Raw genomic sequence first — 13,328 nt, forward strand, 5'->3', positions numbered from 1 at the left:
GCCCCGGTTGCGGCCGCCGCACGACAACCGCACCATGGTGGAGATCATCGCTGACCACCCGGCCGAGCTCGTCCGCACCGACAGCCCCAACTTCCTGTGCTCTGTGCTGCCTTCGCACTGGCGATGCAACAAGACCCTGCCCGTGGCCTTCAAGGTAAGAAGCCGCCGCCGCCCCCCTCCCCCGGCCGGGCGCCACTGGACCTGCCGGCCGGCGTTTCCATACCCGCGGGGGCCGGGGCCCCCGGACGGCCTCTGAGGCCTCCTACCTTGGTGGCTTTGACTCGAGAGACCCCCGACTGGCCTTCCTCCTCCGGACCCTTGGCAGGCTCGGGGCAGGGTGACCCCGCGCAGATCCTTCCCTCACCCACCTGTGCCGGTAGCCACTACCTTGGCCCTTGACCCCCTTATCCTTTCATTACCCCTCGTTCTAACCCACTCCTCTGAGCCGTCTCCCCTCCCCCTAGGAGAGCCCCTAGGTGCCCACTCTTGGCGCCGGCACCCCGGCTTATTCCACCCCGCCCCCATTCCCCAGGGATAAGGACCCCGGCCTCCTCCCCCGGTACTCCCGCGTCTACCACGCCGGGCAGCCCACCCTCCCCGCACCTCGGGCTGTCCAAGCCGCCCTCCCCGAGGTCCTGCGCGCTACTACCCTGTCCAGTCCCAGCCGGACACCCCTCCGCCCGGCTGGGCGCCCCCTTCTCTAACCCGCCAGAGCCTCCGCGGCCCCGGCCCCTCCCGGGCTCGGGGGCAGTGTTCGTGGGGTGCCGGCGCCGGGCGTTCGTGTCCGGGGCGGGGCGCCGGGTGCCGGCTGCGGCGCGTGGGCCGCATGACCGGTGTCCAAGAGGGTCCTCGGCGAACCTAGGGACTCTGGGAACGAGTGAGGGGGAGACGGGACGGGGGCGTATGCTCGGCTCGCAGACCCGCGCCAGTTCCCGTTACCGGGGGGGGGGGAAGGCGGGGCCGCCAGGGTCGCGGCGCGCCCCGAGGAGTCCCAGGCGCTAGACCCTTGAGTGCGAGAAGGAGGCCAGTGGAGGGGGCGGGGGCTCAGGCGGCTCCTGGGAGCCGGGGCCCAGCTCCCCGCCTCGCCCCACCTGGTAGGGAGAGGGGAACCTGTGAAATGCCTTTGGCTCGCCCGCTTGGAAGACGGAGGTGAAAGTTTGCAGATTTCTCTTATTAGTACTTTTAAAGCACCCAAGTTTCAGAGGGCCCTTCTGCTTCTGATAGGTCGTGGGAGGCTCCGGAGGGCGGCCCGGGCGCGGAGGAGCGATCCCGGAGGCCCGAGAGCGCTCGCGGCGCGCCCGCGGCCTCCTCCGCCTGCCCCACCGGCCCGTTAGTTGGAGGGCGGGTGTCTGCAGCCGGAGCGGCAGACAGCGGCTCGGCAGGTTGAGGGTGCAGGGTCCGGAGCCTCTCGTAGTAGCCCGATGATTCTCCATAACGCGGTGTAGGTTTCCCCGAGCTACCCTCGCCAGTGGGAGACGCGGAGCCCCAGGGCCTGGGACGCACCGGGTTGATGGGGAAACGGATTACCGGGCAGTCCACACTCGCGGGGCTGGACGCCTGAGATGGAGGGGCCAGTGAGCCAGACAGGGAGGAGAGCACTCCCAGGAAGACACTTCCGGCCCTGTCTAGCCTCTGAACTTGTTAAGGTGGGCCTGGGTCCCTCGGCTTCTGGAATCTGTGGAGAGCAGGGTAAGCAAGGCCTGAGGGACGGGAGGTAGTGAGGAATCATGCCAACCCCGCCACTGTGGACCCTGGGGCCAAACTGCCACAGGCCACTGGCAGTTCCCAGTTGTGGATCCCCCCTCCCGCCGCCGCCCTATGCACCAATTCAGATTCCGTGTGTGGGTGGGGTGGAAAGAAAGAGGAGTCCAGGACAATTAGAGCTGGTTATCTAGCTGGATCTTACATCAGAACAGAAATCAGAATGAATTGTTAAGGAAAGGCGATGTTGCATTCTGGCGCAAGTTTCATTTTCCAGTTGGTTCAAGAAGTGTGTGTGTGTGTGTGTGTGTGTGTGTGTGTGTGTGTGTGTGTTAACCGCTCCATTTCTCCTTTTATAAACCTCCCGTTTTGTAGGTTAATGTTTGCCTCCTTGAAACATGAAAGGCTGAGAATATATGTGAATTGTAGAAATTCGAATTTTCATACAAGAGATATCTTTTACAACATTCATCGTCCAGAATGTTCTAATTCGCCTTAAGCGAAGAGTGGAAATTTGTTTCCACCGCTCCCCTCAAACCTCTCAAAACACAAACAAAAAACTTGGATGAAAACAGCAAGTACAAATAAGTACATATTTTGTCTGTATAGTGCCACGTCAGGCATTCAAAGTCAGGGTATATGAAAATGATGGGTAGGTCCTTGCATTTTAAGATACCGTTTAGATGTTTGGTATTCTACATTCCGTTTTGTTCCGCTAAAGATGTTTCAGGTATAACTGTCTTGAACTATTTTCCTACATTTATGATCCTGAGTTGATTTTGAGCCTTGGTATTTTGGATAGAAAAGATCTTTTTGGTAGAATGCAGTGAATTTGCATAGAATTGGATAGAATGCAATGTCGTTTGAGCTATTCTCAGATATTTCCGTTACTTTTAGGTTTCCTCACTGCCACCCTTTTAAAATTATTTTGAAAATAAATTGTTTTCCTTGCTACTAATCATCCTATTGTTAATCACAGAGCAGTTTTACTTCTGACCAGTAAAATCGTAGGTTATACACGACCATATTAAATTGAGTATTTTAATTCGCATTAATTGAAAAATAAATTGAGTTAACTTAAGACATAATTCCTGTGTTCTCCAACCCCCATACCTGTATTTAACAAAATTTAGACAGAAGGTGATACCTGAAATCCACTCAGCATATAAGTTTTGTCTCTGCCAAAAAAGATGTGTAGAGATTTGGAACATCCAGATTCTGACCTTTCTTATTGTTTTCATCTGAATGTTAGTAAAAACAATCTCTCTTTACCTTTCTTTTGAGATAAAAGCCTGAGATCAGTAGACTGTCTGCACCCTTGTGACATAATCAAATGAATCTGCAGTGAAGAAATAATATGAAGAAGTCTCAGTTTTAAAAGTGGTGACCACAAATTGGCTATCATATTTAGCTCTATGTACAAAGTAAGCTATAGTGTTGTTGGGTAGATAGTAGGTAGGTAAATATACCTCAAAACACATACAGAACTTAATGGTTGAGAAATCTGGTATTCAAATCAGTACATATATATTGAGCCCATGTTTTATGTCTGTGACACTGAACTCAGCATTGTAGAGATTCAGAAATGAATTCAATACACGTCAGTGTTTTGATGTGTTAAAATAACGCTTCAAAATGATATTGACAGTGTATTATATTAAGACATAAGTAAAGTATTAGTGTTGTTCATCTGATGTTGGTTTGGAATTATACAAGAATACTTATGATTTGTTTACATGCAGCATTAAAACTGCAAAAACAATCAGTATGTTTTAAAATACGCAAAGTTGTTTATTAGGATTATATTTTTAACAAAGTTCTGCAGTTTTGTAATGTTCAGTACTTCCAGGTGTCAAGGAAATGGACATAAATATTTTTAACATTTCTTTCAGGTGTATCTTACTGAAAGCTTAAAATAGTTAAGGGATACTATTAGAGGATCCCATGCCCTTTCTGTCCTAGATAATTCTGGTGACCAAAAAAAAAAAAAAAAAAAAGGTTTGCAGATTCAGCTCATTAGTAAATGATCTGGTAGAAACAGTGGAGAGAGCGTGTCAGCCTTACATCCAGTAGCACCCTTACAGTCAGGGGTCTGTCAGCATTTCTACCATGAAGTCTGGTGTTCAGGGTTTATAACTCAGTTGCTTTAAATAGCTTCAAGCTGAAACACTATGCAGAAATTTTAAGTCCAGATGTATATTTTAAAACTAAAAGTGGTACGAGACTATTGTGCTGTTTTAAGTTAGAGAACACTGGACTATCCATTTACCAGTATCATATGTTTTTCTGGCAATGTTAAAGAAAGAAAACACATTTTTAGTTATGTGATCTATTGCTCATAGTTAATTCTATATGTTTAATGATACCTTTCAGTATTTGTCATAAGTAGAGTTTCAAAATGATGGAGCAATTTCTATTTGAAAATAATTTTTTCAACATCATTGGCGATTTTTCTCTTCAAAAACATGTCTGCAACTAATAAACATTTGACATTAGGGAGTTGCATTTTTCTAAGGTAGGTAATGATAAGGTTTTCTGTTTGTGTCTTTTTGAATGTAATTAGACCTAAACAAAGGGAAACAGATTATTAAATCTATTAAAACCTTATTAAGTCTACTATGAATTGTTAAGCAGAATTATGTAAATTACAGTAGATTTCAGGTTGTGTGAGGACAGATGCATTTTTGTGCTCTGCCTTTAAATGCAGTAAGAATTAAAGTTAAAAAATTCAGGACTGAATATATAAAAGGTAATTGAAACAATTTTGGGTAGAAAATAAATGTTTAAAAAATTTTAAGAAAACTTATATTTGGAAACAGGCCTAGTTAAGATATCTTTCATTATTTCCTCACCTTTAGTAATACTGTTTGTCTCCTTTCAAAATGCCAGATCATTCATTATTAGATGATCTAAACTGGCTTGATGCATGACACGCAAATTCTTAGCTTATACTGACATCATTTCCCTCAGATTTTTCTTTGACATATATTTTCAAAATTATGAAATGTATTTATATTGCATTTATTTTTTCCTCTATAACTCAGTCGGGTTTCCTGAATCCTAGGTTAAATTCTAAATATTCACTGTAACATTTGTGAAACGTTTTACTAGATTAAAGTTTTCTTTAAATAATTGCCATAGGAACGTTTTCCTTTTTGTAATTGCTCCCTTACAGCTTTTTATTCCAAAGAAAGATTTGATCAGACTTTATCTCGAAAAGTAATGATATTTCAATTTTGTTGCAAGTACAATGTGCCAAGTGATATTGGTCTGTTAGGAGCAATTGATTGGTTAAAACTAGACTCCTGTCCATGGAAATGTCATAGGCAATTTTAATTTCCATGCAAAAAGACCACAAAAACAATTTTAAGGGTCTGAGCTAATTCCCTATTGCTGCTGTTTTTGGGTAATTCACAGATTTAGTCATAAGGAGTCTCATACAAAATTTCAGTAGTTCCTAGAGTTAAGTATCCTTTTACTTTATTTTGTACAAGCTACATATCATATGATTTAAATGCTAGTTGTAGTGAGGTGTGCTAAATAAAGGAACTTTTTTCTCTGTTCTAAAATGTCAGGACATAAAATTGCTTCCCTCTTCTCCCTGAAGTTTCTTGAATTTGTAGACTTTATATTTTAAAAACACCTAGAAATATAATTGTCAACAATTCATCACAAACTGTTCTTTGCAGAACGGATCTTTTGTGTTGGGTAATATGGAAACAGATTTTAATGTTTGCTTACTCCTAACTAGTTAAAGAGCGATTTTTGACTGCTCCATACCCCTTAAAATGTTTTCCATTGCTTGGGTTTGGTACAGATGAGATGTATAAAAATGTCTTGATTCTTTTGGTTTTCTTTTAGATAAACATAGTTGAGAATCTCTAAGGGAAACTTTTTAGCTTCAGAGATCTACTTTATTTTTTTTAAACCCTCTGACATATAATTATAACTCTGATTGATATAAAGTCAAATACAGTACTCCTTCCCTCTTTTCTTTTCCTCAGAAAAACAGTAGGCATCTTATTTAGTAGAGTGAATCATAGACACCCCCCCTCCCCAATATATTTAACCATTAAAACAGAGTTCAGCCATAAGAGAAAAAGTGGTCACCACATTGTGTGAGCATTTCATTTTTAGGCCAAGTTCTAAGCCTCATAGAACACACACACAATTTGTGATTACCTATTTGTCTTGTTATTAAGTGGCATATGTAAAACATATCAATATTTAACTTGGTCATTACTTTGCTAAAGCAGAGTGGATTTGTGTATTTCACTCTTAGAGATCTTTCCTTTCATATTTTTCCATATTGAATCAATTTTCCTTTTCTTCTGAGTAAAAAAAGTCCATTTTGTTAAAAATATGCAGTAAAATAATCATGTCCCAGAGCTCTTGAAAATCTTTATATTGGGGCAGATTTCTTTCTTTCTTTCTTTCTTTCTTTCTTTCTTTCTTTCTTTTAAATTTAGCCAGACAGAAGTGCAACCCGTCAGCAACCATCTTCTATCTCTCAACAGTACCAAAAGCAAGCAAACAAGCAAACAAACAAACAAGACAAAACCCATCTCAGGACGTGAAGTAGAGAACTACATGTCCAATTGAATGCTTTCAGGAAGCTTATAAGTAAAAGCCCACATTTAGCACACAGCAGACTTGGAACCGAAGTTAGCCTCCTCATTTTACAAAAAGAAGATCATTACAATTACACTCTACTTATATAGTATATTCCACATAATACAGACTTAAAAATATTATTTCTAATTTACACTGGAAAACTGGAGATGAAGTTATTTGTGTGACATCATAACAGATGCATAAGAAAGGTGGGAAAAAAGAGGGGCCTCTTGATTTTTGGTGCATTCGTTTTTTTTTTCCTGAGCAGTACCTTTCTGCCTTCATTCAAATGCTTACTGGTTCCATATTTACTTTGACATCGAAAGCCACACGGCAGGTGCTAAAACACAATATGCTGAGTGTAAAAAATGTCAAGCTTTCAGATGAATACTGGCCAAACATGGTCAACTCTTTCAGCGTTTTCAAAGGTTCACATTTTTGGCCTTGTGCATTAAGAAAAAAATTGAAAATTGTGTTGTCTCCAGTGGGGGTACAGTATTACCTCTATTCAATAGCCCCAAGAGGCATTAGATCAAGTATACAGGGAGGAAATCACGTCCTCCAGGGACTGGCCCCTGACCTGGGAGATTTCCCAGACTGAACACAGTCACCAGTGGGATAGTGGGTAATTCCCTCCTCTCTGGGACAGAAAAAGTTGCCAGAAAACTAGTTCAGTTGCAAGAGCGTGTTGCTATTACCGAGAGATGCTGACTCAGCCTTTAACCGGTTCTCTCTCTTACAGTGTTAGCTGGGAGCCTCACAGACTATTGACTGTGGGAGGTGGTGCCCTTTCTGGAGCTCTTTCATCAATTTATTTCGAAAGTATTTAGTTAACACTTACTACGTGCTAGAATGTTTGGGTGTTGGGCATCGGGTGGTGAGCAAGACCGATGAAGGGCCCTTCCCTCATGCAGTTTCGGATCTATAATCTGGTTTCCCAAGAGTGAGTCTCTCAGCTTTGGTCTAATGTATCTAAAGGAGTAGGTAGATCACGAATATATTTACATGGAAGTGAGGATCATTTGAGCACATTGGGGTGCTCTGGAAGTGGGTTCTATAAGGAAGGCTATAGAGTTTTAAGCTGAATAACAAAGTTCTAAAGAAGGAATGGGAATTGAGAAACAACCTAAGAGAAAAGAAAGGGCGGAAAAAAAGAATATTGACAAGTTCTTGTGTGGTTGGTTGTTGGTCTGGCCTGAATAGAGGGTGTGTAGCAGAGGAGGGCCGGGGTGGGGGTCATGGGTGGAGAAAACGCAGCCCTGAAGCATAGTTACAGTGTCTGTTTTATCACACTATATAAAAGTCTCATTAAAGTGAGAGTATTTACAAATTGTATTGGGAGCATGGAATTAAATGCTTAGGTTTGCCTTGTGGGAATCTTGACAAAGGAGAGAGCCAGCATTAGGCACAGAAGGATCAGTGGGATATTTGCCAGACAGCAAGTGCGCACAGTGTTATTATCAGAGAGTGGTGGGCTACTCTAGCTGGAGCATTGCTTAGTCACCACCAGGGCATCTGGAAGCTGAATGAGGAAGAGGTGGAAATAATCTGAATATAGACCCCTGGAAGTCAATTGAGGAAAAGGATATTATCAAGTGGCAGGTCTGGGTAATGGATTGAGAATAGTGTGTCTCTTGGGCAGTGCAGCCTGTGCACCAGCATTCCCTTACCAGGCTTCTTGTTAAACAGAGGCACCTATTTGCAAGTCAGCCGACCTTGGTTAAAAGGTGATCCCTAGCCCCGGAGCAGGGAAGATGTTTATTAACCTCAGAGACTGGTTATCTGGGTCCTTACTCGCCTGAGTTCATCTGTCTCAGATTAGCTCTTGTTGAAGATTAAGGAGGCAGCTGTGTCACTCCAAAATGGCAGATGGGACAAGACAGGATCAAGTTTGGCCAAGGGTGTATTTTGGATCTATACCACTCATCTGCCAGTGACCGTTTTCATCCTTGTTAGATACCTTTTATTCCGCACCTAGACTTCAAGTGTCTTGATGGCTTTGTCTGTGTCTAACCCCAGAGTGGGCATTCAGTAATTATTTGCAGTGTGATTAGAAGCCGAATATGTAGCCCAAAGTAAGGAGATGAAATGTGGTGCTGGATACTACCCCATATTTAGGCTTCCCTATAGGCAGAAACTCTGAGATTTCATCTGAATGTCTTCTCCCATAGAGCTGACCAGACTTTCTTTTTTTTAGCCTCTGATCTGGAAGAGACCACACCTCAGGGCGCTCCAGGCTGCAGACAGGCGGTGCCTCAATATGTACGATGCAATTGGCAGATGAGGCATCAGCCTTCCTGCTGTGGCCTAATTCCTATGGACAGCCTAACATGGGGATTTAATAAAAATGTACATGTATTCTGTGAAGAATCCAGCAACAAATGAAGGAAACTTTTGCTGCCTTTGAAATGGGTGGACCCTGCAACATTGGTCTGTTTGAAGTGGCATATCCTGACCCAGAGGCACATGCATCATTCCTGTCTGCCATTACTGGACTAGAGCACTAAGTCCTGATAAGATCCATCATTTACAGTGGGAGTATATTCTCAGTTTTTAAGCTTTTCTGATGTGCCATTATTGCTGCTGTGTTTCCTGTTTTATGTAGGTGGTGGCCCTGGGAGAGGTACCAGATGGGACTGTGGTTACTGTCATGGCGGGTAACGACGAAAATTATTCTGCCGAGCTCCGAAATGCCTCTGCTGTTATGAAAAACCAAGTGGCAAGGTTCAACGATCTGAGATTTGTGGGCCGGAGTGGAAGAGGTAGGTCTCTGATTTTTAATACTGATAGTGGAATAAACACATGAGGATCTTTTGAGGAATTGTAGGCTAGTCTGTATACAAATCAGCACCTTCTTCCGCAGGTTAGAATTACTGGAGGTTTAATTTAAGTATGTCCAGATGAAGTTGAGTGTGTTTCTGAGTACTCAGGCCCTTTTCATTTGTTTTATGATACTGAAAATTCAAACAGTGTTTTCAGAGGAACTGGTCCCTAATTCCGCTGGGCGTGAGCACATAAGGTGGAGAGAACAGTTGGAGGTTCAAGTTCTGAATTATGAGACCCCAAATGGCTGAGTAAATTGAGTGGCAGAGAAGAAAGAAAAAAGAATGCATTGGATTCATTTCCTGATAATATCAATTTTGTTTTAAGTTGTAGCAAGGAGAGCTAGTGTGATGCTCTGCACTTATCTATCATGTTACCTCCCTGTAATTTAACTTACTCTTGTAATAAGATTCCATATTTAAAAAATCATGGTGTTTTTTTTTTTTTTACAGAAGGCTGTACAGAATGATGTGTGGCCTATGTTAGAATGACTATATAGAGTTGCCTAGACATACGAAAGATTAAGACTTTAGGATTATCATAAAGGGGATTAATGTTTTAGAAAATAGTCTCTAAGGAAACCAACATTTCTCCTTTTATTTACTTATTCCATAGAGAGATTTTAATCATCCTTCATGAGAAGTATTATGTTCACTTATGTATTTATTGAATCTAATATTTCCATTTTAAGTGTCTCGATACGAAGAGAGAAAATAGACCATTTAAGACTGAGGTGAAATAAATGATAATGACCTATGGAAGGACTTCTACCCAGGTTTGAATTAGGAAATAAAAAGCATCAATTTTTAAACCATGTCCGATAATCACTCTTCAGTTTGGATCAGATGTCATATTATTACCATTGTAAAAACTTGATAAGGGAAATTCAAGCAAGGCTGTTTCCGATGAGTAGTTTTAGTTTACTTTCTAGGAACAGGGCCAAGAAGCTGTACTTTTTAACTTAAAAAAAATGATGCATGCTAATGAGATACTGTCACTGAAAGGTTGTTTGAAATAAAATGAGACTCAGAACCTCTGGTAGACTCAAAACTAAAAAAAGGGGTTATCTCTGCATCAGATTTAGTTTACTTTCATTAAAAGGGAAAAAGACACATCCTATCTCACTGTTGACTGATGAGGTGTGAAGTGTATATTCTTCTTCTTTTTTTTTCTTGTTAACTGGTACAGGTCCACAGTACAATAAAAGTTTCTCTTTTTTCTAGTAGGAATCAAGAAAAATTTGAACATGATGATTTACCTGCATGGTCTGAATTACATCTTTCTTCTTATGTAACATTACTTTGTTTTTAATTAGAGTAATGAATTTCCGTATTTAAAAGACTGGACACTATGCCTTGCAGATTCAAGCTAGTGTTTCCATTTACCTTGCTTTTGCATTACATAGATGCTGCATAACTTTTCTCTGATCAATTTGAGTAGAAACTATGGCAAAGTGATAGTGTACTTTGTAAACCCTCAACATATTTATTTAAGAAACTTCAAAGAGAAACAAAGGGTGTGCACTGTTTTACTATATTGGCTTTCTGAGTTTTGGCTGGTTTCCCAAATAGCAATTTTTATATTTAAAAAAAAAAAAGACAGACTTAACTGCTTGCAGACTTTTCACGCATGGAAGATGAAGAAAGCTTCTTTTGATGAAGTGTAATTATGTCCAAACAGAGCTGACCCCCTCCCCCTATATTTCTTATGATCTTAACTGAAGAAAGTAGGATTTTTCCTTTGAAGCAGCCGGGACTTGGTGGAGGCTCTGAAATGCTACAGTCTGCTGCCAGAGGCAGGATGGAGAAATTGGTCCAGACTTGTCTTCGAGACATAGATTGGGGGTGGGGGGGGTGAGCGGGTGCAGAGAGAAAGAAAAATTGATTTATCACTAATAGTAGATTTTTATATCATGGCATTAACGTTATATGAAAGGAAATAGTAATATCAAACTAAAATGAAGAGGAAAAAGACGGCGCTGGTAAGAGATACCCGTCTTTGAAAAAAAAAAAAAAGGGTCAGTCTTTCAGTGGCAGGAAACCCTTTAACCTGCCTGTGTACCTGACCTGCTTTCTGAAAAACTTTCCAGCTTCCTCTTTGGTTGTCACACTTCTACATTCCTCCTAAGTTACGAAGCCTGGATCATCATCACATTGCTACCATTGTATTTCCCCCCTAGCCATTTAAAATGTTCTATTTTGAGTAGCATTAAAAAAGGAAAAGCAGAAAGTTTCTTGAATGTTAACACGTTTCTTTTTCAGTGGTAGAAATAGAAATTCTCAGAAGTGGAAAAACAGTTTGAGATTTATAAGGGAGTCACCTCACTGCTGACTTTGACATTATGGGTTATCAGAGGACTCTTGAAAGTCCTTTGAATTAAAAGTGGAGGGTCAGTGACACCTGTACCAAGCTAGGAGTGGCTTAGGTTTTTTAGTTGTCTTTTCCTTTTTTCTCCTATATATTTTCTTTTTCCCCCCAGTTTAAGGTTTTATTTATTTATTTTTATTTATTTATTATTTTTTATTTTTTAAATATTTTTTTAATGTTTTATTTATTTTTGATACAGAACGAGACAGAGCATGAGAGGGGGAGGGGCAGAGAGAGAAGGAGACACAGAACCGGAAGCAGGCTCCAGGCTCTGAGCTAGCTATCAGCACAGAGCCTGATGCGGCTCGAACCCACAAATGTGAGATCTAACCTGAGCCGAAGTTGGAGGCTTAACCGACTGAGCCACCCAGGCGCCCCTATTTATTTATTTTTAAAATAGTTTATTGTCAAATTGGTTTCCATATAACACTCAGTGCTCTTCCCCACAAGTGCCCTCCTCCATTACTACTACCTACCTCCCCCCCACCCCCTTCACCCTCTGGTTCATTTTCAGTATTCATAGTCTCTTAGGTTTTGCGTCCCTTTCTCTCCCCAACTCTCTTTCCCTCTTCCCCTCCCCCTGGTCCTCCATTAGGTTTCTCCTGTCTCCTGTTTGCACTCACAGGTCCTTTATATTTCCAATGGAAGTATCTGTTTGGTATTTAAACTGAAATAGTTAGTCCTTAAGTTTTCTTGGTGTGCTTCCTCACTTTCATATCAAACATGCTGCTTTCAGTTTACAAGCATTTGTACTATACAGAGCATGACGCTCTATCAGTCTAAGATATAATCCTTGCTTGCAGTCTTTTCCTATTGACTGTTCCTCACAGCCTCTCAAGCGAGGTTAGAACTGTCTTTCAATGACAGATCCGATGTTTATCTCAAAAAATATATGTCTTAAGGACATAATAACTTGGAACTAGTTCCTAGATGAAGCCAAGGATGATATAATTAGTTGTCTAATGAGCTAGCTCCCTAAGTAGGAGCCTGCATTTTTAAATAGAAGCCTGAATTTTTTAAAATCTCTTATGGAAAGTGACAAGCAATGGAAAAAGGTTTTTAAAAAGTTTTTCTGAAAATTTAAGTAAGTCATGAATACTGACATAAACATTTGATTTCGGAACTGGGTTTTAAGGAGGTGAAAAACCAGTTGCTTCGTTGGGTGGTAGTTTCTGGAAGCTTCTTGGACATTATATTCATGTTCCTCCTGAAGGGGCAAGAAGAGGTAGAAAGAACCTCCTTGATTTTTATTTCCATTGTTACAGTACATCTTACTCCTCAGGATTTGATTTAGCAGATTGTAGTCATACTTAAATACTTGTTTCTTACCCTGCCCTGCCCCCCAAACCTGCCTTGTTTTTGAGAAAGAAATGTTTACTGGTTCTGCTTTGAACATTTCGATGCTTCATACTTATAGAGTGAATTTTATAATTGACCTTTCAAGGTGTTTGAAATTGGGAGAAGCATCGCTGACTTTTAATAGCCCAAGTAAGATGTGAAAGTCTCAAATAGAAGTATTCCCAGAACCAGTTTTTGGTAAATTCATGGACTGTATCGCTAGCAGGTTACTTAGGCTCATCAAGGACAAGCGAGACATATGCATCCTTGATTTACATCATGTCATGGATGGAACTGCCTTCCACGCACTGTCCTTGGAGGACAGCAGTCCTGGTGTATGGACCGTTGATCCGACCCAGAAAGGCATCTTCTGTGGTTTAATACACATTGACTTTCAATCTAGGGAACCAGCCCATTCACTCCTCCAGATCTCTATGTTGTTTTGAGGTCTTGATCTGGATCCAGTGGCTTCCTATTCAATATTC

The 13,328-nt window shown here is 41.6% G+C and overlaps 1 protein-coding gene across 1 annotated transcript in view; it reads left to right on the forward strand.

Moving 5' to 3' along the window:
- Window position 1: 1 nt before the first annotated feature.
- The window catches only part of RUNX2 (RUNX family transcription factor 2), a gene marked incomplete at its 5' end in the record, with an annotated part of 127,665 nt that continues 114,338 nt past the window's right edge, over window positions 2–13,328 (forward strand). Inside the window, 2 exons of the mRNA XM_029943173.1 lie at window positions 2–154; window positions 8,921–9,077. Of these exons, the coding sequence (XP_029799033.1) occupies window positions 2–154; window positions 8,921–9,077 (310 nt within the window). The remainder of the gene's footprint in view (window positions 155–8,920; window positions 9,078–13,328) is intronic.

Source organism: Suricata suricatta, chromosome 7 (genome assembly GCF_006229205.1).
Source record: "Suricata suricatta isolate VVHF042 chromosome 7, meerkat_22Aug2017_6uvM2_HiC, whole genome shotgun sequence".
Classification (NCBI taxonomy): Eukaryota; Metazoa; Chordata; class Mammalia; order Carnivora; family Herpestidae; genus Suricata; species Suricata suricatta.